The sequence below is a fragment of the Amblyomma mixtum genome, chromosome 1 (assembly GCF_055824585.1).
Source record: "Amblyomma mixtum isolate Tamu chromosome 1, ASM5582458v1, whole genome shotgun sequence".
Lineage (NCBI taxonomy): Eukaryota > Metazoa > Arthropoda > Arachnida > Ixodida > Ixodidae > Amblyomma > Amblyomma mixtum.
The window spans coordinates 307,776,187-307,800,209 of record NC_143012.1 but is presented as its reverse complement, the minus strand read 5'-3'; the positions used below and the strand labels follow the sequence as shown (position 1 = coordinate 307,800,209).

General features: G+C 49.4%; 1 protein-coding gene across 1 annotated transcript in view; it reads left to right on the top strand.

Moving 5' to 3' along the window:
• Positions 1-834: 834 nt before the first annotated feature.
• The window catches only part of LOC149372349 (uncharacterized), a 46,831-nt gene continuing 23,642 nt past the window's right edge, over positions 835-24,023 (top strand). Inside the window, exon 1 of the mRNA XM_089586132.1 lies at positions 835-1,046. Coding sequence (XP_089442258.1) covers positions 1,002-1,046 — 45 coding nt within the window. The 5' untranslated portion in view covers positions 835-1,001. The remainder of the gene's footprint in view (positions 1,047-24,023) is intronic.

The window sequence follows — 24,023 nt, the reverse complement described above, 5'->3', positions numbered from 1 at the left end:
TCCCGACAACCAAGTGGGGATTTTTTTTTTCCATACGAGGTGGGCACCATAAAGTAAATAGCTATAAAAAAGCGAGACCTAGAGTGAAAATTGATCATATTTATTTATTACATGCAGTCACATTCTATGAAGATGCACACGCGCGCACAAAATAAGAAAATATTGCCACGGGCAGCGAAAATCGCTGCACATATTTCTTAATTAATAAATCATCATAAATCGCAATCCCCATGAAATTTACCGGAAGTCATGCAAACCATGTCCCGTTCACAGAAAAGTAGATAACACGAACCGTGGCGATGACAACCGATTTATCACCACCAAAAAAAATTCGGAAACATACCGTGAAATATTATCGACAGGTTTGGGACCATGCCGTCATTACTGCAACTAGTTTTGTTTCGAAACGAAATGCATAAACAGACTAGCACAAAGCGGGGGCAATGACAGGTGTTGAACGTCGCGAATCGCGTTAAAGAAAAACAGTAAACATGTTTCGAACACGTTTTATCGCCGAGGAAGGGAAATCAAGCGACGCAAGCCCTATTCACACCATTGAGCGCTCATAGCTGTGTTCCCCTCGCTTTCCGCGTGTATCGCCCCCTTCATTGCGTCTCCCTCCCTCAACCGCACGCGTACAAACCACGATGAGGCAAGAGAGCGACGGCTGCAGCGCGGTCTACGTGGAGAGCGCCAGATGGCGCTCGGGCGCGAAAAAATGGCGAGTGCTGGTTGGTTGAGCCTTGTCACCTCCTCTCTCAATATGGAGAGAGGAGGGTACGTCGCGTGCCGGTCGCGCGCGCGCGCGCTTCGACAAAGCCCGCCCGCCGGACGTCCACTGTTCAAGGAACAGTAGTGCCCGTGCGTCAGACGTGAGTGCATGAATCCGCGCCAGCGCTTGGGTAAAGCCGTGTCGCCGCCGCTTGTCGCCGCAGTTGCTATCTCGGTGCTGCCTACGGAACACAGGCTCGCGACGGCGCGTGCTTTGGAGTTACCCCGTCATGAATGAGCCCGTGAAGAGGAGCTACCTACCGGCTGTGCACAAGGTGAGTCAGACTGGGAAAGATCTTTGCCGTAACAAATCTTGGCTCTGATGTTGCCATCTCTTGGCCGCTCACGCTTTATCAGCGCTGATGGGTAACGAGATGGACTCTTTTGACAAGCTCTTTTATCTGGTTATTATTTTTTTTATAAGAACCTGCGTGAGGAGCACTTTCTTTTTTGAGCTGTTTTGCTTTCGTTTATTTACACTTCGCAGTTTCTTTTTTTTTTTTTCCTCATTTGCATAGCTTGCTACGACGTCAGACAAGAATTTTGAAAGTTTAGGCATTTTTTTAAGGTGCTTCGCTCCATACCTCTGCATAACGTCACCAATAACTTGTTCCGTGGAACGCGCGCAACCCGTTGCTCTAAGGCGAAAGGTTCAAAACATATTTTCTTTAAAAGCTGTTTAGTGCAGTTTTCAAGAGGTGGTTCTTACACGTGACGAATATCAACCTTGGTCATGATCATTCAGGAGATCTGGATTGCATTTCACGGGGCTTTCTGTCGTACATGATAACGCTGTTAAGCATGAACTTATCTCCGGGTCATCAATTAGCTTGTAACGACGAAAAATAGACTGTACTGAGAGGCTAGCTGTAACGACGAAACATAAATGTAACTGAGAGGCTGCATGGACCGCATCTGGGTTCAGACATGCCTTTTGAGAACGAGCAACCAGTTCCAGGTTATTCCTGCTTTATGTCTCTTGTACGTGCATAATATCGCACACAGCTTCAAGATTTGGCTTTCTTGAGTTGCTGTAATAACTGGTCCCTGACTTTACACTTAGTAGATCGGACAAGCGTGGTTATCTCCTACGCCCCTTTCATATACTGCGCGCAATCTGCGCAATTGCGGATTCTAGGTGGGAATGTAGTTAAATAAATATATTTCGGCAAAAAGTTGCTGCAAATTCACAATTTCTTTCGAATATAACTGAGGTCGTCAAAAATTTGATCTGTAGTACCGGCACAGGCACAAACGCAGCCTAAGGAAATTTTTTCTCAAATCAGTTTTCTTTGATCCAGGCTTTATAGTCTCTCTAAAACGAACAAAAAAAAATAAAATCAGCAGGGCAGTTACACAGCGAGATTCTTAAATTACGGTTGGCTTCACACTTTCTAGCTGGCAGACATAAGTAGCCATCTGTGCACTCATAGCCTCGATTTATATAATTAAACAAACCACGAGCTCATTACCTGCTCAACTAACGCTATAGCGTGAATGAAAAAACAACAACAAAAGAAGTCTTCATTTAAAGACAACAAGCGTCGCAACACGATCTCTTCAAACAAAAGGCGACGAGCATTCAACACGTTCCCTTCTAAACTGCCTCCAAACGCTGAGGCCTCTTGCTGGCGTAGACTTCTTCAGGGTCCTGGTCTGACAAACGACATCTGTTGAGAGCTTGGCTTGCCGTAATGCCTGTTTTTGAAGTAGACGTTTTGTCACGGCCGACAATCCGTCAATATATATCGCAAGCGAGATTCTCTGTCGTCGTGCTGAGTTGGCGTGGCAAATCTTGGCGTGATAGGGTTAGGGACCTCGTGTCACGGAAAGTCAGGCGTAGTTGACCGTTAGCGAAAGATCCCCAGAGAAGAAACCTAGGTCACGTGACCGTGTGTCGTCATTCCAGCACAACCTGCCAGCTATGGCAGGTTGTGATTTTAAGTGAATGTCTGGTCGCGAGAAGTTGCTGAAAAGAGCAACCTGGATCGCACAAGTCCAACCGGTGGTGGCAGTACTTTCCTTCGCAGGGCAGTGGCGCATCGCTTAACCGCTGCACCACTGCGTGGCATTATGAGGACTCCCGAGAATCCTATGATTGTTAAGTAGAGAATGACAACATCTGCATATATGGCGTCATACCCTTGAACGGTCATAGTTCACGGACGGCGCGCGGAAAATTGTGAAGCTTAGAACAAATTAAATTGTTGGAAATGTCAGCTCCGCTGTTCACTGGGGTTCAGAAGGACAACGTTTTGCTTCTGGACCTCAAGTTCGGGCAAAATAACATCCTTGACGCTCTTCTAAACGAGAGGACAATGAATTGAACGCTCATCACTTGTCGTCGGCTTATACCTATGCAGCGCTGTTCTCTTTTATTCAGTCAAGTGATTTCTTATGTTTACTGCTTATCTTTCAATTAATAAGGGCTGAGGATGGGATCTTACAAATTGCTTCTATTCGATCGAGAGATGACGCGTAGTGCTCGGCACTACATTTTTTTTTTTTTTCAATGCAGTCTAGCTGGGAGCATTTGTGAACTTTTACAGATTCGAGTAGCGAGGACAGCTTAGCAAATTGGCAATTAATCATGGCGCGCCAACAGTACGAAAATCCGACGAGCTAAAAAACGGGGTGCTCCTATTTTTCTGCTGCTCCGCCTTATTTCCCGTTGCTTCGCCTGTACACGGATTCGCCGACTCTCCAAGCGAGTGCAGACGCAATCAAACATGTTTTTTTTTTCCTTCTTATCGGGCCTCGACCAAATGCTACCATGGTCTCGAGTCGATGGAGTATTCAGTGACCTACTCGGTAATAATTAGAGTTCCGTCTTTTCCATCACGACATGATCAGCCGCCCCGAAAGCCACAAAGGGTCTATTTTTCTCCCCTTTCATTTTTTTTTTGTGTGTGTGGTCGTGTCCCAGATGGCGGATAACGACGTCCTGCGTGTAGAGACAAGCGACCGCTCGGACAGGCTGACTTTTCTGGGTCAGCCGGGAAGCGCGGCTGCAGACGCCGCGGACTCCACAAATCAGCGCTACCGGCCAGCTCGACGCGAGGGACGTGACTCCCCGTTCTGACCGCGACAAAAACCGGGGGGTGGCGCTGCGGTTCGTGTCACACGCACCGGGTCACGTCGGACCGCGGCTGCGACGGACACGACTAATCCTTAATTGCTTCGCCACTCACGTGCATCTGACGTCGACTTCGAAGCGTGCTTCCTGCGCGGGTTCATGGCCTGCGGTTGCTTGAAATTAGTCGGCCGTTCTTTCTTTCTTTACACCCCCCTCCCGGCCCCTCTACCTTTAATTAATGCAGACACTCTTTGTTCGTCAAATTTGTGAACGCCCTTGGGCTGCGGGAATACGAGCTGACTTCGGCACTGGATAGTTGGGCCGCGCTTCACTCTGCATATGGGACATCTGTCGTCTCCCCAGGAAAGCCGAACGAAGCGATTATTTAACCGCGTGACGCTAGTACGCCCATGAGATCTCGTTAAGAGGCCGCTGAGCTCTTAGTGCTTGGCCGCCGCAGTCTTCGATCCGTAGTGTGGTGCTTCAATGATCACTGTGGTGCCAGGGTGTAACATGAGTTATGCTGATTATCTGTAGGCGACGGCTGCCACTGCGCCATCGCAAAGGGTAGCAAAAGGGTTCCTACTTCCGGTCTCACTCTATTTTTCTATACTAAGCTTATAGTATCTGTCCATTGCCGATTATGCAGCCCTGGATCGTCTTGCCTTCAGGTGGTGTTGAGTACTATTCCCCTCAACTGTCTGGAGCTTCGGGGAAGCTGCAGTCTACACCGCTACGGGGCGGTGTGCACTGCGATGTATGTACACTGCGGCGGTTCTTGGTTATGAGAGTGTCTGCAACAAAGATTGATACGTGTCATTGTGTGCGCCACACTAGGAATGAAAAAAAGCAGACTCAAACACACACGCAAAAAAAATGACCTCCTCCGTAGTCAACTGAGGTGAGAATGAAAACGGTCAGTCCCATGTTTCATCACAACGCAAGCAGCGGTAAAAGAACGACGAAGAGCATCTGCGCTTCGAATCAGCCGTCGTTGCGGGTCAGGTGCTGTCTGGAACGAAAGTGTTTCCATTTCTATCGACGTCGACTGGAGGCTGATGAGGTCGGCCATCAGTCGCCATGACGCGTGGCGTAACGCGAGAAAAAACACGCCTTCCGACTTCCCACTGGTGCTGGATGAGATATATTCAGCAGGCAGTGGCTATATGTAAGGCAGCTCGCCAGTTGCCGCGGTTGCAACAGCTGAGTGTGACAAGGAAGACAGCTAGGAATACAGTGTGGGCCTCGTTTGATGGTGACGTGAAGGAGTAGCTAGGCAGGCCTGCTGATTGTGGCTCGTATTTACGAATGCCGGTGCTGTCTCGTCTGCTGTGAACTGCGCCACTTCTTTAAGGCGCGCAATATTTGCGGATACAAACATTTTAACATCATACTAAAACGCAGCGTGCTACAACTTAGCAAGATTGTATGTCTGATACCTGACGGGGATGGCTAATGGGGCAAGTTTATTGCTCAACTTGCATTACGGGAGAGCAAAATAAATAAAAGAATACGGAGAGGGCGTGCAGTCAAAGCCGAAAAAATAGCATGGAGAATAGATGCGTCAGTTCACCGTCCATATCGTTAACAGGAAAGGAACTGTATATAAGTGCATCCTGGTCGTTGTTTTCTTGCGTTATCTTGGTATATTCTTTATCTTTGTATATTGTGACTAACATTGTCATGCTGCGAACGTTGAGATCTCGTGTATAGATAGGGCGTGGCTTTGAACAAGAGAGTCGGAAGTATCGCGCGCCGTTTGTCCGCACCCTTCGATTTCACACCGACTCTTTTTACGCTTCAGTGAACGTTGTATGTCTTGTTTGATTTGGCAAACGATGTAAGCGGTTCTATACAACGACCACACAGCTTATTTGAAGTGACAAGATCGGAACTATACGTCTGTGCTTCAAATGCGAATCAGTGTAGTTCCTTTAGTGCATGTATTTTAGCAATCTATCTGAACAATCCCTCCGGAATCGTTTCAATATTGCTCAGGTATTTCTGACCATCACCAATGAAAACGCGAAGCTCCTGGTTAACATTGATCATACTCTCCATTAGTCGCTGAAAGTGGGACAGGGGTCATGCCTGCTAATTACTGAAGAAAAGGACAAAAAATTTAACGTGGACGAAATGTATTTTCTCCTCCGATATTCATCGTGCTCTTTTTTCTTGCTTCTCCTTTAATTAGCTTAGCGCAGAGGTTTCCTTGCGTTACGCGGAGGTGACGCTTTAAAAGACAAAAAAAGAAAAGCTTCCCAAATCTACCTCTCCGCGCACAGAGGTCGTTTATCAGCCGAGGCAACCAACTTAGCCAGATATCAACGTACTGCGTCAACGCGCCGGACTCGCAAAAACATTATACGAGCCACTGGCGTGGCGGCCACAGGACACTGCGCGAGCAGCTGCCTATCTCGGCCAAGTCGTAAATCAGCGTCCACCTGACGGAACGAGCTTATCGACTTAGCCAGACCGACGACAGTGGAAGCTCCTTGCATTGCTTTTCTTTTCGCTATCCGTGGCGTCAAATTCATCTTCCACTGTGTTTTTTTGTTCTCCGGTTCTTGGAACGTTTGAAGCGGTTCAAGGAAATACCACGGCGGCTTGGAGATAAGGCGGTCGGAGGGAAGTATAGGGAGTGCAGCAGTGAGGGCTGCGGAAAGGAAAAATGAAGATTTGAAGCTTAGCACCCGCTGACGTCTATCGCCGGTAAACCTATACATGAGCTGTAATAAAAGTGTTTACGATAGAGCTGCAAAACTGCATGCTTTGCAAAGCGAGGTGAAAGCGGGAACTCCTCCATTAACCAGTCTTCTGAGTCGGTGGGATGGTGGCTTCAGTATGACGACTTGGTTAGAGAAGCATACACTTCTCTGGGTCCTCTGTTTTTTGGTAATAAAACAAGGGCAGAGAATTTGGATAGAGGGGGAAAATGGGGGTTGGGGGGGGGGGGTCAAATTTTAGGGAAGCAGAGCTTTGCAACGTTTTAGGATTGATAGACTCTCTATGCAAACAACTCGCATTAGGGGCGAGGAAACTGTAGCATGCTCGTGCATTGTCCTTCATGTCTGAGCCTGGCATATATACTCTGAAAGTGACGGCGTCCTGACATTGACCTACATTTTAGCCATAATGTTGTTCCCGTGTACTGATATGGCCCGCTCTTTTTACGGCCTATCACTGACAAAGGACCGCTCCGTTCGCGTGCCGTAAGTTATGGCTGTACATACGAGAGGCAACGGTCCGCTATATGACGGCAGCTGCAGCACTCAGCCAAAGTGCAGACGCAAAGATTAAACAGAGGTTGTGTGTGTTCTGTACAGTGAATTATCGGTTCCATATATAATGACCAACCCTTTTGAGGCCCACTCATTCAGCTACAAAATGATGTTGATGACTATGGTAATAACTGATGATGATGGCTATCATTATGATAACGTAGGCGGTGTTGGTGTAATTATGATCATAGACGGAATGCCTTGCGCTGCAATCTATAAGCAAATAGTACCGAGGTGCACGTAAACACGTAGAACTTGACGAGCTTCTCCGGGCCGTACAAAACCGTAGAGCGAAGCGAAAACAATAGAATCTGTGCCATTGAAACAAGCGAAAGAAGGAAGAAAGAAAACGAAGTGCGGACGACACAGATGATGCGACAGCGCGTTCCGAGCTAGGAGCTGCACCTCGTTGCGAATCCGACCGCCGGCGCCTTTACAGAATCCAGCAGCTGCGCCGGCGGCAACAGCAGTGGTGCGTCGCGGCGTGAAAAGGACCTGTCAGCAATTGTACTCTGCGCGGTCTGTCAAAAAGGCGTCGCCGCCTTTCCTTCGCCACTTTAAACTGCCCGCTTTACTTCCCTCTCCTCTTTTTCGTGGCGCTCTTTCTCCGATCGACCACCCTCGAAGAGAGCGCATTTGCAATGGGCGACGTGTACTTCAGAGAAACAAAAGACGCTGACGCGTGTAATCCCGCGACGCGCCCCAATCAGAGCTGAGAGACACATTTTCTCCGCGGATTGGAATCCCTTGGGCCTCGGGATGGCACTCGAGTTTAAATTTGTACCTGCATTCAACGACTGGGCGCGCCCATTGTCAGAAATAATCGAGGCGCGTCGCTATTGGCGTGGAACAATTTGGGCGCCCCGCCGCCAGACTCTGGCGGCGCTGTTGTCGCTCTGAGGTAGCTAAAGCCCTCCTCCCTGTCTGGCACTTTGCAACACCAAAGGCGCGACAGAAGTAGCTCTAGGGTGGGTAGTCTGCTCAGGGACATTTAATTTATTTTGCCCTCAAGACCCGAGGGCATTGAAGAGGGGAATTCACTAAATGGTTTGGTCACTAAATTCACTAATTCACATTCACTAAATGGTTTGAGCTTCTGTGCTTTTTTCTTTCTGATGTCAAAACTTAAACGGCTGGTTGAGCATGCATACTATATCGGTGAAAATTCGCAAGGCCTCAAGGTTTGCTGTTGAGACAAGCAGTGTGGTATATACTAAAGTCCCTAGATCAGCAAGGGTATGCAGGGTTCACCAAGTTTCCAAAGCTCCGGAGCGGTTGGGAAAACAATATGTCACCTTCCAGTTATCCGGAGCCCCTGAGGTTGCCCCAAGTGCCACAGACCACACACCTTGCGGCTTGGAGACTTCTGACGAAGACTGCCCCTTCAATGAAGGAGCAAGGAAAAGGGAGAGGAGGCCGTTCTCTCTCTTTTCACAGTTCGCGTCGTTGGCATGCGGCCACCGAGCGCTCCTTTGAGCTCACGATCACCGACACAGCAGATGCTCTCTATCTCTGCCGCCGGAACCCTTTTAGAGAGACAAACCCAGCTTTGCGTACCCATGCCAACGCGACGCTGCTGATCTGCTTCCCAGCTCTCACTCTCCTTGGCGAAGCATCCGAGCTCTCGCGTCGTGCTGTCGCCTCTGGTCTTGTTTAACGCGGCGGCATCGGCTCCTCCTGTGATGGCGGATCTTTGTGCGGGCGCCGACTGAAGAAGACCGCTGGAGCGTCGGCGCCGCGAAGCTCACCCATCAATCCCGCTGCCAGCCCACTCCGGGAGACGGGTGAAGCCGCCACGCACACACACACACGCGTGGCGTTGCGCTAAATCCACCCATGCCGCTTTGTGCATCCATCTCTTCTCGTGATCCCTTCTGTGCCGGCAAAGAGATGAGCGTATAGCCACGGAGGCAGCCGAAGCAAGCGCTTCGCACGCCTGTACATAAGGAGCAAAGACTTCGCCGACGAAGGCTTCTTCTCGGAATTAGTTCTCGTTTTTTTTTTTTGCTTCTATTGTGGAACCTTTGAAACAACCTTTCTTTTTTTTTTTTTCTCGTACCATTTCTATTCGCATGTCCATTCTTTTTCTGCTATATCAAGATGTGGATGAATATTTCGGAGTCTAAAACCGACAAAAAGTAAAAAAAAAAAAACGAAGCGAATATATATGAGCCACGCTCGCGCTTTGCAGTGATGAGATTGCCCAAGTCGGCGAGATGGGGAGGTTCAACTTCAAACGCGCGCGGAATGTTTAACGTCAGCGTCTGGTGCAATTGTATCACTTATCCCCGCCGCCGCGGACGATGCTGAGCCGTCGCGAATTACTTTTCCCCGTGGGAACAGAGAGGGAACCACTGGCCGGCAGAAATTTCCACGCTCAGAGATAATTTCTTCTATTTTCGTAATTTCCTCTTCCTTGCGATCTTTCTAATGTTACTGCAGAGCGAACCAAAAGAATCGTACTTTTTCATAGCGTAACTTCTTCTTACACAGCCATATGTGCGAGGAATGTGGCTATGAAGACGGTTTTAAAAGCAACCGCGACACTCCAAGCCCAGCGGTGCTCGTATAACATTTCAAAATCCTTAGATTTCACCGAAAATCGCAAATTTTGCTACTGCACCATGACCGACCAGTACTTCGTTAGCGCCTTCGCTATACGCACAATTCCTTGAAGAAAATTGTGCGGAAGTTTCTTGTGCAGCAAGAAATGAAAAAAAAGGGGGGGTTTTAAAGGTCAGAGTGAGCCCCAGGGAAAGGTAATTTCAACTGCAAAGCATACCCGCATATCATGCGACGCATTGATGCGTCCGTGACTTGGAATTCCTTGTTTGACTGCGAGGGCGAACCCACAATAAGTCTTGTTACAAGGCAGAATGTGTGGCAGCGACCACGCGCGACGGAAGATATAGACATCAGGATGACGTCAGGTATGCGGCGTCCTTCACTGAAGCATCAGCTCTGAAGTCGAGGAAGTCGTTAAATTCTACGCCGCTCATTGAAGCACAGCTGCATTGCATGCACTACCTATTAACTTAGCGATCAAGTGCAACTACCGCGAGACTGCTGAGCCGAGGACAAATGGAGAACAGAAGGATGAAACATATATGATTCAACGGCTGCGTTAGCCGACCGTGACAAATACCTGCGGTGTGACGCACGTGTGATGGAATTAAGGAAATAGGATGTGCTGACGTGTGCTGGGGCTTCCCTGGATTTGTTTTTCTTTTCGCGCTTGACAAATCTGGTCGTCGCATTAACGTTCAGGGCTATTTTTGTGACTTTCCTTCAGTATAAAGGCGGGCTGCGAGCTTAAGGAAAAATCAGGCAAGCATCAAGGCGAGCCGTTCATTAACGTTAATCGAACTGCATATGCTGTGCGCGGTTTCACCCTATGAAAAGAAATAGGGACCTATAGGCTATAGGCAGGAACAGGAACTAAGTGCAGAATGGCTAGAGAATAAATAACATAGTCCTTCATCCTAGCTGTGCGCTAACGAGCCGTGTTCTAACTCTGCGGTTTTGGGATGAGGAGGTCCTCGGTTCGATTCCGTGCTCCACCAGCAGTGCGCGATTTGGCTGGGCTGGTGACGGCATGCGCATCGAGACCGGGCTATAGGTTTATGCGAGGGGTGAGGTATTCTTTGAGCATTTTTTTTGCAGAAGACTGATTGGCTGCGCCCTCAAACATTATCACGGTCATCATCAAGCGCAATTAGGCTGCGTCCATTGCAGAACAAAGCCTTAAACATTTGACGATTGAAATCGTTCGCTGCCTGAACCACTAAGTATACAAGGGAAATAGAGCTAAGCTGGGCCAGCTGATTCCGAAAAAAAAAAAAGAAAGAGTGTGTTTGCGTGCCTGGCCGGTCTGACAAGGAATGCGGCCGCCCGTGAGTTGTCACGCGGCTGAGTAGCATCAGTGCGACATGCCACTGAGTCTGCTGTTGCGTTCCGCATTCCGCCATAACGATCATTCATGCTGCACCTTTACACTGTCTGAGAGGATTGGGATGGGCGTTTGTGAAGCGAATAAACTGCCGCTACGCGGTGCGCTCCTTCACATGCTGTGATGGTACCATATGTACCATCCCAGCATATATATGGTACCATCACATGCTGTGATGGTGCAATATGTCGTGAGTAAACGATAGCTAATTTCCGCGCACGGACCCAAACCGTGGTCAGGATCGCTTGCAGCAATAGTCAAATGGTGCAACGCTCACTCGCGAGGTCAACGACATGTAGTGAAAGAAAGATCAGAGGCTCGTAGCAGAAAATATCTATTCACAGTGTTGACGATCTTCGTTCAGTTTTTCGACAGCACAGATGACATGATAGTCGGTCAGTTTTTTGTGCCCAACTTAGTATGCGAAGCGATGCCGCGTAGTTGCCCCTGTTTGACCCCAGCAGAGTCCTCCTACCGGAAGTGGTAAATGAACGGACCAAAACCCGGTCGAGATGGTGCGACTCAATATTTTGCCGCCATACAGTCTGCGGCGGACGACGCACAGGCACAGAGTACAGAACACATAAGAGGAGGTCAGCGCTGACGCAACCCAGAGGCGGACAGTAGTTTCACATCGCGTGGTCGCGGCATAAAGTTATGGCGCCATAGTGTTCTGCGTGGGCCGTCTGGAGAGAGCAGACGAAAGAGTTGCTATCACCGCCCCAGCACTACTCCTGCGTGCGCTTTCCACCGACCCCAGCAGGCTTCGCTCTTCGACGAAACCTCGCGAAAGCCGTTCGCAGCAGCAGCCGTGCGGGCCCCTCTCGTGGGATGCAAGAACCGCGTGGAAGGAAGGCCCCAGGGCGTCGGTCCATGGAAGCGCCGCCGGCATCCATCGGACACCCATGGTCGGCAATGCAGAAACGCAACCAGCGACTCGTGAAGGAGAGCTCCGGCTACGCACATGCTGCTTGGCCCTGACGAAAGCTTCGTTCTCGCTGGCACGCCATCCTGTGAGCGCGCACACAACGCACGCACACATCTGCCGAAGCCTTGCTTCAACCCCTCCCCCCCCCCCTCCCCTTCTTCGACACTACGCCAAACGAGGCACCGCCGCTGACCATCTGCCGCTGCCCTCGGCGCCCGAGTCGTCGCCGTGGAGGAGGAAGGCTGCCGTGGCCGGGGCAGTTTTTTCTCCGCCGGTTGCCGCTTTCTGGCCAACGTTCCGCGCAACCTGCGCCACCTCCTTCCTCGCCGCATTTCCCCCGTTCGCCTTGTCTGCTGCCCGCATTGCCGAAGCACACGCCAGCTGTCTTTGTGTGTACACGGCGCACAGCATCAGCCAGCTACCGGCTGTTGGACGCCAATAGAGCACGGCCGGAATGCGGCGGTGCCGGCCGTCACACGGAGGGGGAGTGGGGAGAAGGGCGCCGTCGCGGTACGGCAACTTGTTTCGAGGAAGCGCCGGCGAAAGTGGTCGGTCGGGCAGCGCTCTGTTACGAGCGGCAAGCGTCCTTCTCTTCACTAGGTGGGCGTCACCGGCGGCGGCTTCGGCAGGTGTCGTTGCAGGGCGTATAATCACAAGAGGCGCGCGAGGTTCACCGGTGGATCGATTTAACGAGGGGGCTCCAAGATAACCTGAGCTGCCAAAGGTTAGTAGCCGAGGGGAGGGGGATAAAGAATCGCGCTGGAGGGGGATGGTACGGGAGGATTCTCTCCAAAAACGTCGTTTACTTTTATCACTTTCTGCCGCAATCGTCTGATTCCGGCTGAAAGGCAACAAGAAGGTATGCACGAAAGAACAAAGAAACTCGGAACAGCGCAGTCTTTTTTCTCTCTTTCTCACCTTCATCTTAATCGCGAGTAAAGGGTATAGTCATAGGATCGTGTTCGGTCCCATATAATACCTTCCTACTCAGTTTGAACAAAGTTTTTTATGACTAAATACCTTGGAATAAAGAACACAGCGCAAATATGTTTCTTTAGCGCGCAGTATTTCGTCTCTTAATCAACATGGCACATTCTTAGCAGCATGTACATCAGAAAAAAAATGAAACGTGAACAAGAAAACCGAGGTGGTAACAAAAAAGTGCGAACATATTAGCTCCTGGAGAGCAAATACCGGCGAGGCTGCTTACCATTCCTGAAGAAGAGTCTTCGAGCCTTCGGAGTGATATTACCATTCGTTGCAGTCTTGAGCTTCCCTTGGCTAAGAGCTTCTTATATTGTTCTTCGTAGCTCAACTTTCTTGTTCGCATTTCATTTCTTGCTGACAGCACGTACCATTACTGGATCCTTCCGTTGCTTTATTTGGCAATACCTTTCTCGCAACCCCAAGCGTTCTCCACTAGCTCGCCGTTTCGTTTTCGTCAACGCAGTCGTAATACACGCACCCCGGATTCGTTCCTTTTCAGGCACGGCTGTATCGGCGACAAAATAGGGTTTCCGCGTACCGGCACGCTGCAATTTCCGGCTGCGTAACAGATGTCTTCTCAAAGTATGCAGCACGCCCGAAACGATGACGTCAAACACTCGATGCGATCGCCAATCTCTGCGGACGAATTGTAATCAATGGCAGCTAGCGCGACCGATATCCACGCATGGTGTTCTTGCAGGCCACTCGCCTGTCTTATTACGAAAGAGTCGGAGTGATCGCATTCCGCTCGCATTCTCCGTAAGGAACCGGAAGCCCCTGGACGACTGCGAGGAAACGCTGCGACCTTTCGTTTTTCTTGGCTTCCTTCCGGAGTGTCGTGTACCTGAAACAGAAGTATAGTATACTGCATGCGAGTCTATAGATGCATCTCTTGCGACACGGGAGGCAATGCTTTCCGCGAATGATTTGAGCACGCTCGCGATTCTCAGTCAGCTGTTTGCGGGAAAGCGGAAACGTAATCCGCTGCGATGTATTTACTTCTTCTGCACGATGCCCGGAAGCAGGCAGAAGGAACCGTTGCGCTGTTCAGCCATGCTGCTCAGAGGGGATGAGCTGATCCTGAGCCGAGAGCGACATGTTGACGCCTGCAAATAGCAACGGAACACGAAATAAATTCCATGCGTTAACCACCAATACAACGGGAAAGATGATGATATTAAAGAAGCGCATTTCAATTCTAACAAACTTATCCAAACGGATATAAATTTGGACGTCGACTGGATTAAGAAAGAAAGGGGAGCGTCAATCTAAAAGCAAAACAAGCAAACAAACCAAAACTAGCTAGCCTAATGAATTTCAGAAGAACTCGCCGCGTCGAGTTGGATGGCGTAATGAAAAGTGCACCGGAGGGCATTTTATTTTTCCCCCGCAATAAGAACGGAACACAGCATCCGGCTTCCGCGGACCGTGCCGGAACGAGGTTCGATGTGCATTTCGTAAAGCAACTTCAAAGTCACCGCGCTTTTCTGCTGCTCTGAATGCCGTAATTCCGCTGGCAGCCTCGAGTCTGTGTTGAAAGCGTGCGCACAATTTCGCTAAAGTACGAAGAACAGCACGTGTTCTCTACATACGCAATATCGAACAGCGCACTGTGCTGTATTGCCCCACGCGCTGAGCCTATTACCTTAGCAGCTTGTTATACACAGGGAGCTCCCTTTGACGAGCAGTGATCATGGCTCACTAACGTAAGATAGCTTTTCGTTGGATAGGCGCGGATAAGGACCGGCCAGACCAGCTCATTAAATTGGTCGTTGAATGAAAACCGTGTGTGTCTTTGTTCGCGATTGACCAATACGCGCTACATGCAAAGTGCATGTTTGCAAGCATGGCTCTTCTGAAATTTTCAAGGCTGTTCTTTCAGCTAAAGCCAATAAAAAAACATTCTTTTCTCTTTCTTTATTCAGCGAAAAGGAAAAAAACGAAAAGTGTCGCTCGTTTTGTGAACTACTTTGTCTCTGTGGCCTTGAATCGCGTAGTTACAAGACACCTATGACGCAACAGAACGCATGACGTCACGTGAAACTTCGCTCGTGAATAAGGTCGGCTGGCTGTGCCTGTGAACCGTACAGAGGAATCGTGTCGTTATGATGCACCTATGCACTTGACCCAGCAGAAATCATGACGTCACGTCTGACGTCGCTTTCGAACAATAGCGGCATAGGACGTTTTCACTGTTAGCACTTTCCTGAAATCAATACTTTGGGGCAGGTATAAAACACAGTACGTAAATCTATGGGCTGTACACCTCAGTCGTGGACTTGGGCCAAAATGCGAAGCAGCAAAACGCATGACGTCATGTTCGACGTGGCTGCTGTTTAACCTTCATGAGCCATAATGCATAGGCAATCATTTGCGTAACGGCCTCTCAGCTTCTCCTGAGTGTGCGCTACAGCCTGGAGGGATCCCTTGTTTTGGGAAAAACTTATATCGCGCTCTTTGTATCGCAACTGATATCATTAGCTATAACGAACGCAGCAAATAATATAAACACAATGAGTTTGGCAACTAGTGCTTCGACATAATCACGCAGAGGCAGATCTTGTTGCTCGTAATAATACCATTTCGTTTGGCTTATAGCGTCAGGTTCATCTTAAAAAAACAAATAAAGAAAATACATGTGATCGCTTCAGGTGCCCACGTAAAATCCCTGTGTCTGGTAATGGTTAACAGTATACTATATGGGCTTTAAAGGTACCAGAGTGACACATGGACTAATGAGGGACGTCATAGTGAAAAGTGCCGAATAATTTCGACCACCTGGGGCTCGAAACGGAACAGTTTGCCTCCGGAAGTTGTTTCCGTCATTAATAGTGATACTTTTTTCCACGCTTTGATTCTCTTGTAGGTTTAGTGCAACTTGGTGCTTTTGTTTATGTGCTCTAATTTGAATTCCTCTTTATGCTTTGTACTACCGCGCCTTCTTGCTGTAATGCTGCAATGCGATCCAAGTATCCAATAAATATCCAATGTTTTTCCCCACTCGTAGAAAATCAGCAGTGCGCGTTTTGCATTGCGAAACTAACTGGCTTTCTTGCTGCCTTGATCTATTTTAGGGAAAGAAGTAATCCTTTTGAATAGAAATGCAGAACGTATGAATGCTGCACGTTCACAAGGCAACGATCATCTTCGTTGATACGACTGCACCATGTACCGTTCACTTCCCGTCTCGACATCTTGCACGCACTCGTTACATACATCGGAGGAAGCTGCAACCGTCTCGGGCCGTCGTTCCCTTCGCAAGTGGCGGCGCTTAAATGAAACCCGCATCGATGCGCACAGTATATACCTTCTGTTTACTCATTCCGCGGCAAATAAAAGCAGCCCCCCGAACGACCGCTGTGTACACGCGCAAACAGCATTTCAGTTCCAGCGGCAGCGCTCAAATGTTCGTGGTCCGAAAATGCCGCGCATAAAGTTCTCTCTCTCGCTTTGTTTGCCCTTGGGCTTGTTTACCACTCCCCGTGGCTGCGTTCGCGGAGCAAACACCGCGATTGGGGAATCGAAATAAAGCGGGCCTCATATCTGACGCTTGCTCGATGGCTCTTTTGCTGTTGTTGTTGTTGTTGACCTCTGTGTAAACGCTCCTCGCCCGCCTTGTCTTCGTTTATTCGCCTTTCCGCGCAAATCGTCGGCCGTTTTCCTCTTCGATCGTTTTCAGGTCTCGAAGCGGCATTAAAACGACCAGGTCTCCCTCAAGTGGAGAGGGGAATAGAGGGTCTCCACTGCGTATGCGCACAAGGCTAACACCTTTTCTTTTAGCGTTATGCGTATGCGCACTGGCGCCTCATCGCTCTAACCGTTAGGCTCATCCTCTTCTAAATCTCGCTGACACAAACCAGCCTTTCCACTGTATGCGTGTAGAGTCAGGGCGTTCGAAGCGCTGCGCAGTTATATACAACACACGCATGTACTATAAACACGAGTTTGCTTATATGTGAATAAAAAGGAAGTGAGCTGTCTTCTAGTGCACTCCGCTTTATAAATGGGTCTGCGCTACAGGACAGCCTAATCCCTTTTACTCCTTTCTTTTTATAATAGAGAGCTGGAGAAATAGTAAAGGAAGAAAATGTTAGAACCGCGAGAATATAAAAAGTGTTTCGTGATGTATGTATGTATTTTCTTTATTGATTCGTTCTTTCTTTCTTCTACGCTTCTTGGATATCGATAGATGTATACTCGAAAGTCGTACTCCCATGCGAGCAATTTCTTCCCGGGGAGGAGAAAAAAAATCGGAAAAGGAATGTTTGGAAAGCGAGCTGAAGAAAGTGTAAGAAGTTTAAGCGCGCGGCGTTACTTGCTTTCGAAATGGTATATGCGGTGTAGTGAAAACGGTTGAGTGCAGGGTCCTTTATTATTCAGATCGTGGATGCGGGGAAGTGATATATCCGCCCTGCGAGAAACAGCTCCGCACAGGGAGGGGATAGGAACACAGATATGAAAGCAACTGAGACGTGCCCGGTGGAACATTTCTGTATATACTGCTGCGATACGCCCGAGGCGTACTTCGAACTATAAATGGATCAGATAGTCGGCAGTTACACCCCGTTTGGTGTTGTTGTTCGTGGATGAACGGTCGAGCAAGTGAAATATTCACGAACTGCGTATATTCTTTTTCCTTCCCTCTGTGATACACAAGTTAGAAGAAAGAGACTTTTCACTTTGTGAACCTATAGAGCTTCTAAAAATAACCTGTGAGAAAAGAGCACTGCGCTAGTACGTCCACCACGAAGAATGGCGGGAATCGCGAGCTTTATGTTTGTATTGGTTAGTTTCAGCTCTTGGCATTAATTATTGAATTTCATAACTGTTGGCTATGTAAAGACAGCCTTAGGAGAGACCACATTCATTGAAATTGAAAGGCTTCTTTCTATTCTTTTTTTTTTCTCTCCATGCTAGAGCTAAAACCAGGAGGTGAGACAGTTCAGGTCAGCCCTTTCTACAAGGAACTCAAGAAAAATAAAAAATAGCGAACTCAATCCAGTCCATTTTAAGCACCCTCTCTCCGTACCACGAGGAACTCTAGGAACGAAGGCTGGCCGCCTGAAATATGAAAAAAAGAAATCACATGACAAGGAGTGTGAGCAAAACAGGATAGCGGCTCTGCCGCGCGCACACGTGGCGATGACGACAACGTAACTGCGCGTGAGATGAACGATGGTGTCTTGAGAACTGAATTGAAACTCGCTGCTTTTTTCGGACCCTGACAGGAGCATTTTGAGAAAAATGGCTTCCATCCAGGCAGAGTAAAGAAGAAGGGAGAGTTTGCTGCCTGGTAGGGGAAAGGGATAAGAAAAATGCGACGTGATGCTGCGAGCTTGGGGCGGGAAGAGGAGGAGGTGAAATATTTCTTTTTTTTTTATGCGGCGAACGTGGACGGACTTTCGGGGCCTCGAGGCGTTGGATGGGCGGATGGCCTTTGAGAGCGCGCTGTACCGTCGACGCCGAATGTGGCCTGCAACGAATCCGTCCTTTGTCGTCCTCGCACGCAATGCGGAGCCGCACGCGGTCCGCGAACATATCCCCAAAGAGGGGCTCGATTCACTGCGGAACAATAAATGTGAAGGCTAGCCTCCTCAGCGGACCTTGATGGCCAACGTGCTGGAAGAGAGGCATCGTAAACGAAGCAGCCGGGTACGCTGATGCTAGAAGAGGCGTCGCGAAAAAAAAGAAAAAAAATGCGCACCCGGGGACGCGGATTGCTGAGCTCTGCAGCGAGCCCTCTTCCCCGCAACTTTCTGCTTTTCTGCGTATGTTACGCTATTTATTAGAGGCTGTGTGTGGCCCTCGCGACGTGTGAGCCTGTGGCGACCAAAACAGAGGTGATTGAAAGGAGAAAGCGTTGCCGCAACGCCGCCGGTATTCAAATTATTCAATGCACTCAATTTGGCAAATGTATTGCTACGGACGCTGGGAGGACGACGAAGTGGTTTGTAACGAAGACGACGCTGAGGTGCGCGCTTGTGTGCTGAGAGACTACTCCAAGCCGTCGGTCCCTTGCGTAGCAGGGGACCGACGGCTTGGAGTAGTCTCTCAGCACACTCCTCCCAGCGTCCGTAGCAGTATCTATGCATGGTCATCATATCTTTACGCTGAAGCCAACTTACCTCGTATGCGGCGGCGCGCACCGAGGCGTCTTCCAGCCGTATCGTAGCTTCTGTTAGTGTTAATGGCTCACTTAATTGTTAGTGACTTTTCACTTGGCGTCATGTGACCGACGGAGCCATCGGCTGCGAGGACCCGTCCGAGCGCGCTCCTCATGCATGTGCTATAGTCGGATTTAAGAACGAAGCGGCAGATGTCCCACAAAGGACGCCCTTCAGCCAATGGCGTCGACCGATTTTCATGATGCCGCGGTTAATACGATTAAGCCGTCGTTATTCCCTTTTGATTTGCCACCCTCTGCGATTTTGTGACAGCACATCCAAGGAGATCTGTCAAGGGGGAGATGGAAAAAATCGGTCGATTCGTATTACTTGGAGGGACTCCTTTGAGGCGCATTTTGCGCTTCGTTCTTAGGTTGTATTCGTATATAGTGGATTCTCTTCATACAACGCGAGTATCATGAGCACATGCCGCAAAAGCACAAACTACAGCGCTGATCAAACATATTAATGATAAAGCGTAATCGTTGAAGCATTTTTCTGTGGTTATTTTGTTCCTTTCCTTGTACAGCGGACGCCGACGAGTCCACCATCTCAAGAGTTGAGGCGCTAGCAAGGGTAGATGTAAAAGGCTGTGGTTAAGCGGCCAAAGCCTCGTAATAAACTCTGCGCTTGTACGTGTGCGCTGTTGCGTGCATGCATAACGCACAGCGGATGTGTCAGCGAACCCTGGCTGCCAGCTCCCATCTCGCGTTGCGCCTGGCGTTCTCCGGAGCTCTCCTCGCTGCGTCCGCCCCCCGTATCTGGAGCGTGTCCGGCGTCGATCGATCGCAAAGCGCCCAGAGCCCCACTTGGCCTCGCCGCGCTGAGAGGGCGCGCACAAAGCAGCAAAGCGCACACACGCACTGTGACGGCGGCGGCGACGAGTGCGCGCTGCGATTGGGCGCAGGAATGTCGACAGAATGTCAGTGGGGCTTTTCTTCTGCAGTCCACCGAACGGCTTCCGGAAAGCGGCGGCAACGCGATAGACCACATTGTGCGAGGCACATACTATATGCTCCTGAGAAAGACTGCCTGGCGTGCCCTGTTCATTTATGTCCGGCTAACATATATTTTCGTATGTTTCATATTATCGAGAGAACTGATTTTAGGCCGCCACGGTGGCTATGGTGCTCGGCTGCTGACCCGAAAGACGCGGGTTCGACCCCGGCCGCGGGGGTCGCGTTTCGATGGAGGCGAAATTCTAGAGGCCCGTTTACTGTGCGATGTCAGTGCACGTTAAAGAACCCCAGGTGGTCGAAATTTCCGGAGCCCTCCACTACGGCGTCTCTCATAGCCTTAGTCGCTTTGGGACGTTAAACTCCATAAACCAAACCAAACCAAACCGTAAAGTAGTAAAAGTAGTCAGTCAGGTCAATCAAGGCAGTCAGGACAGTCAGTCAAGGCAGTCAGTCATTCAACAGAAAGCTCTAATGCAAGCACTGTCATGCTTTTAACAGCTATAGGCGTGAGTACGCTTGATAACGATTCTTCGTTACAGCATTTGTTGGCCTCTCCCACGACATCGTTAGGTAAGACCGCCCACAGCCATGGACAGAATTATTACGGGTTATGGGCTCATGAAAAAAAAAGTGTTACTTTTTTATGGATGCAGGTTGGGGGAAAAAAAAAGTTGACAACAGTGCCACAACGCAAAAGTCAAATTATCGATCTTACCAAGGTCAGAAATTGGATTAAACTGTCCTCAGCGGCCCCTTGAAATCGTGACTCTCGATTACACGCACGCGCTTTATGACCCCGCTCGACTCGTGTCGATCGACCTTAACACACACGTGCGTTCCTTTTATTGCCCTCGCAGTACGTGTTTCGGTGGACAGCGGGGTCAAAGCAGGGCCTGTGTATTTCGGATTTCGCAAATGGCCATTTCTCTAAGTGATGACCTTTTTCGTTATTTTCCCATACCGCGACAACGAACATTCGGCCCGCGGTGAAATTCAGATAGGCTCCGCGAGTGAGCTAAAAAGGATTCCTTGCATCTTCATATAAGGGCAACTAATGTAAACATTGAATATTCAGTGAAGACAATGACAGGCGATGCTGTTGAGACGACAGTGTTATTAAGTCAAGAGAGGGCGCTGACACTGCAATAAATTGCAGGCGCTGCATAGTTTTACAAGAAAAGAAGATAAGCCACGGAAGACGTTCAACACGGTCCACTTCTTTTCTTGTAAAACATTGCAGCGCCTGCAACTTACTCCAGTGTTAAACAAGCAACTAGCCCGAACACAAACTGTACCTGGAGGACATTGACTGTGTCCTCTCTCTGCTGTCCTGTGTCTTTACAGTTCTTCACTTCATGTCTAGCCAACTGGCCTACGACCACACCCTCCTAAGTAAGAGCGACTGACCTAGTTTGAGCTACCTATGGATTTTAAGTGACATTTTATAGGTTCCGTTCAAGCTCGACGCAAATATTTTAACGGCTGGGCTCTCGTCGGTTGATAAACGCCCTCCATAGAACACTTTTACGTTATACCACCCACCTCCGTGGCTCAGGGGCTTTGAGCTGATGAGTCCAAAGTGGCGTTTTCAAATCCTTTCCAGGGTTGCCACATGTAGATAGATGCGAAACAACAAATCGGTCGGTTGTTACTTAATTCGGAGCATGGCCTCTGTCATAACCCTACGTGCAGCTTCGAAAAGTTAAACCGTCGCCATGTGCAGCTCTGGAGAAGTGATCTTTTATCAGCCGTTAAAAAGGCACGCTCGAACCCTCTCCAGAACAGCACCACGTGCGATGCTCAGGGCTGCCCAGGTTTTCTTGTTAGGGCCGCGTGATCGATCGCCTTTGAATCCCGCTGGGACGTTGAGCGCGGCCGTGGTGGGCCCACCCATTCCCCTTTTTTTGTTTTATTGCATCGGTGGTACACGCGTCGTCAGCTATTTTTCTTGAAAAACAGCCGCCAATTTGTCCCAATTTCTCAGCGAAGATGTATTAGACCATCGCTCAGCTAGGAAACTGGCTATCCATTTATTAATTCGGTAGAATCTGATAAAGAAAACGTATAAACTACTTACCGTCCTCCCTCTGTTTTGCTTAGATGTTGCTTCGATAAGGTCGCATTTTGACTTTCCCGTGTCCGGTCTTACTTCGTCCGTCCTGCCGCACAGATGCACATGCTCAAGATTGATATACCGGGTGTTTTTTTTTTTTAGAAGGTCAAAAATTTTTAAAGAAAGGTAAATTATTTTAGGTTTAATTGTTTTTTCTCGGTTGGACTGTTTAGAGGACGTTCTCCAATTCTGCAAATACAACATACCCCCTAAAACAAAAATTAGAAAAGTTAATTAACATATTTAGTTAATCAGCGAACTAATTAAAGCAGTTTTCCTCTTGCCTGGCGCCAGCCGTAGCCTACAGTATAGCCCCAGTGCTAAAATAAATCTAAAGCAATTTACCTTTTTTTTTAAATTTTGGACCTTCTAAAAAAAAACACCCGGTACACCTACTCTGCACCTATGTTTATCCTGTGCACAGGTCCACTTCTGTGGGCGCCTGCACACCTCACCAGTACAGGTCTAACCTTGCATAGATAACAGGGGAACCACGTGTGTATTTACAAGCGTAGACGATAGCCTCAAAGAAAACGTGGACCTATGTGGGAGCTACGTGAAGAGGAGTGCAACGAGAACGCATACCCCCTGCAAGATGAAATACCCTATTGCATTACAGGCAGGGGGGTATGCCAGGAGCAGCTCGATTAGCAGACAGCAAACTTATTATTAATTTTTTGTAGTAGAACAGTGAAAGTAGTATAGGGGACTTTCTCCGGGCTAGCGAGTAGTACGTTGTAGCGGGTAATTCTTGCGTTCTCCTTCTGCCTATGACAATTTCAGCCATGCGGACATGGGACGGAGGTACGGCGCGCTCAGTGACGGAGTGTGCGAGGTCACGTATGGTCCAGGTAGGCCCGGAAGCGAACACACCTAAGGTAGCGTGGGTGGCATGCAGTACAGCCATCAAGCTGTCGCTCTCTCTTTTACGCGCGGGACGAGGTAAGAAAATCCCGGAAATCTGTTTCGTTTCTGCGCTGGCTTCTGTAACGTGCGTTATTGGCGCCCAGGTTTTGTGCTTTCAATTGTCAGCATACAACTGTTCCATCTAAGTGTAGGCCGCGCTGTATGTACCAGTTCAGCGTTAGCAACGTGTTCCTTGGTAGCCAATCCAGCTGTACTCCGGACTCCGTACAGGCTAGCTCGCACGCATGCCATAAACTCGTAGTTGTGGCATCACGTGATCGAGGTAGCTGTCGCTTACGTAGGAGGCAGTCGCAGTTCTTGCGGAGAAACACGTGCACCTTGAGTGCATTATAATATATATATCATAAACACCGCGGCGCCATCTTAGGGAACCACGTTCGACCATAGCCTTCGCCGTTCCGCGGAAATTACCATTTCACGCCTTGTAACGGCCTGCTGCTTTATCGCACTCACGCACGTACAGGCTTGTCGGGCGCCGGGCGCAGACTGGAGCGATCGCTCGCCGCTGCCCAAGTCCGGTTCCCAAGGCCAAGGGCCACGAGCGGCAGCGGCGACGTTTGTCCACCGCGCGTCCCGCGCGCAGCATCATCATGCTCGGCGTCTCGCGCAGCGTGGGCCCCCAGCCGACCCAGCGGGCGCGGGGGCGCCGCCAAAAGAAAGACGACCGGGAGGAGGGCGCGGCACCGTCCCGGACGCACCGCCGCCGCTGCTCCTAATTGAAAAGCGTCCCGGAGGCTGCCCCCACGTAATGCAGCGCACAAACACACGGCCGCCGCCGACGCCGCAGAAGCGGCGGCGCGTGCTGTAATGGGGCCGACCCAGAAGAACAGCGACTATAGTGGCGGCCGTCTGAGGTGCAACTCCCTCG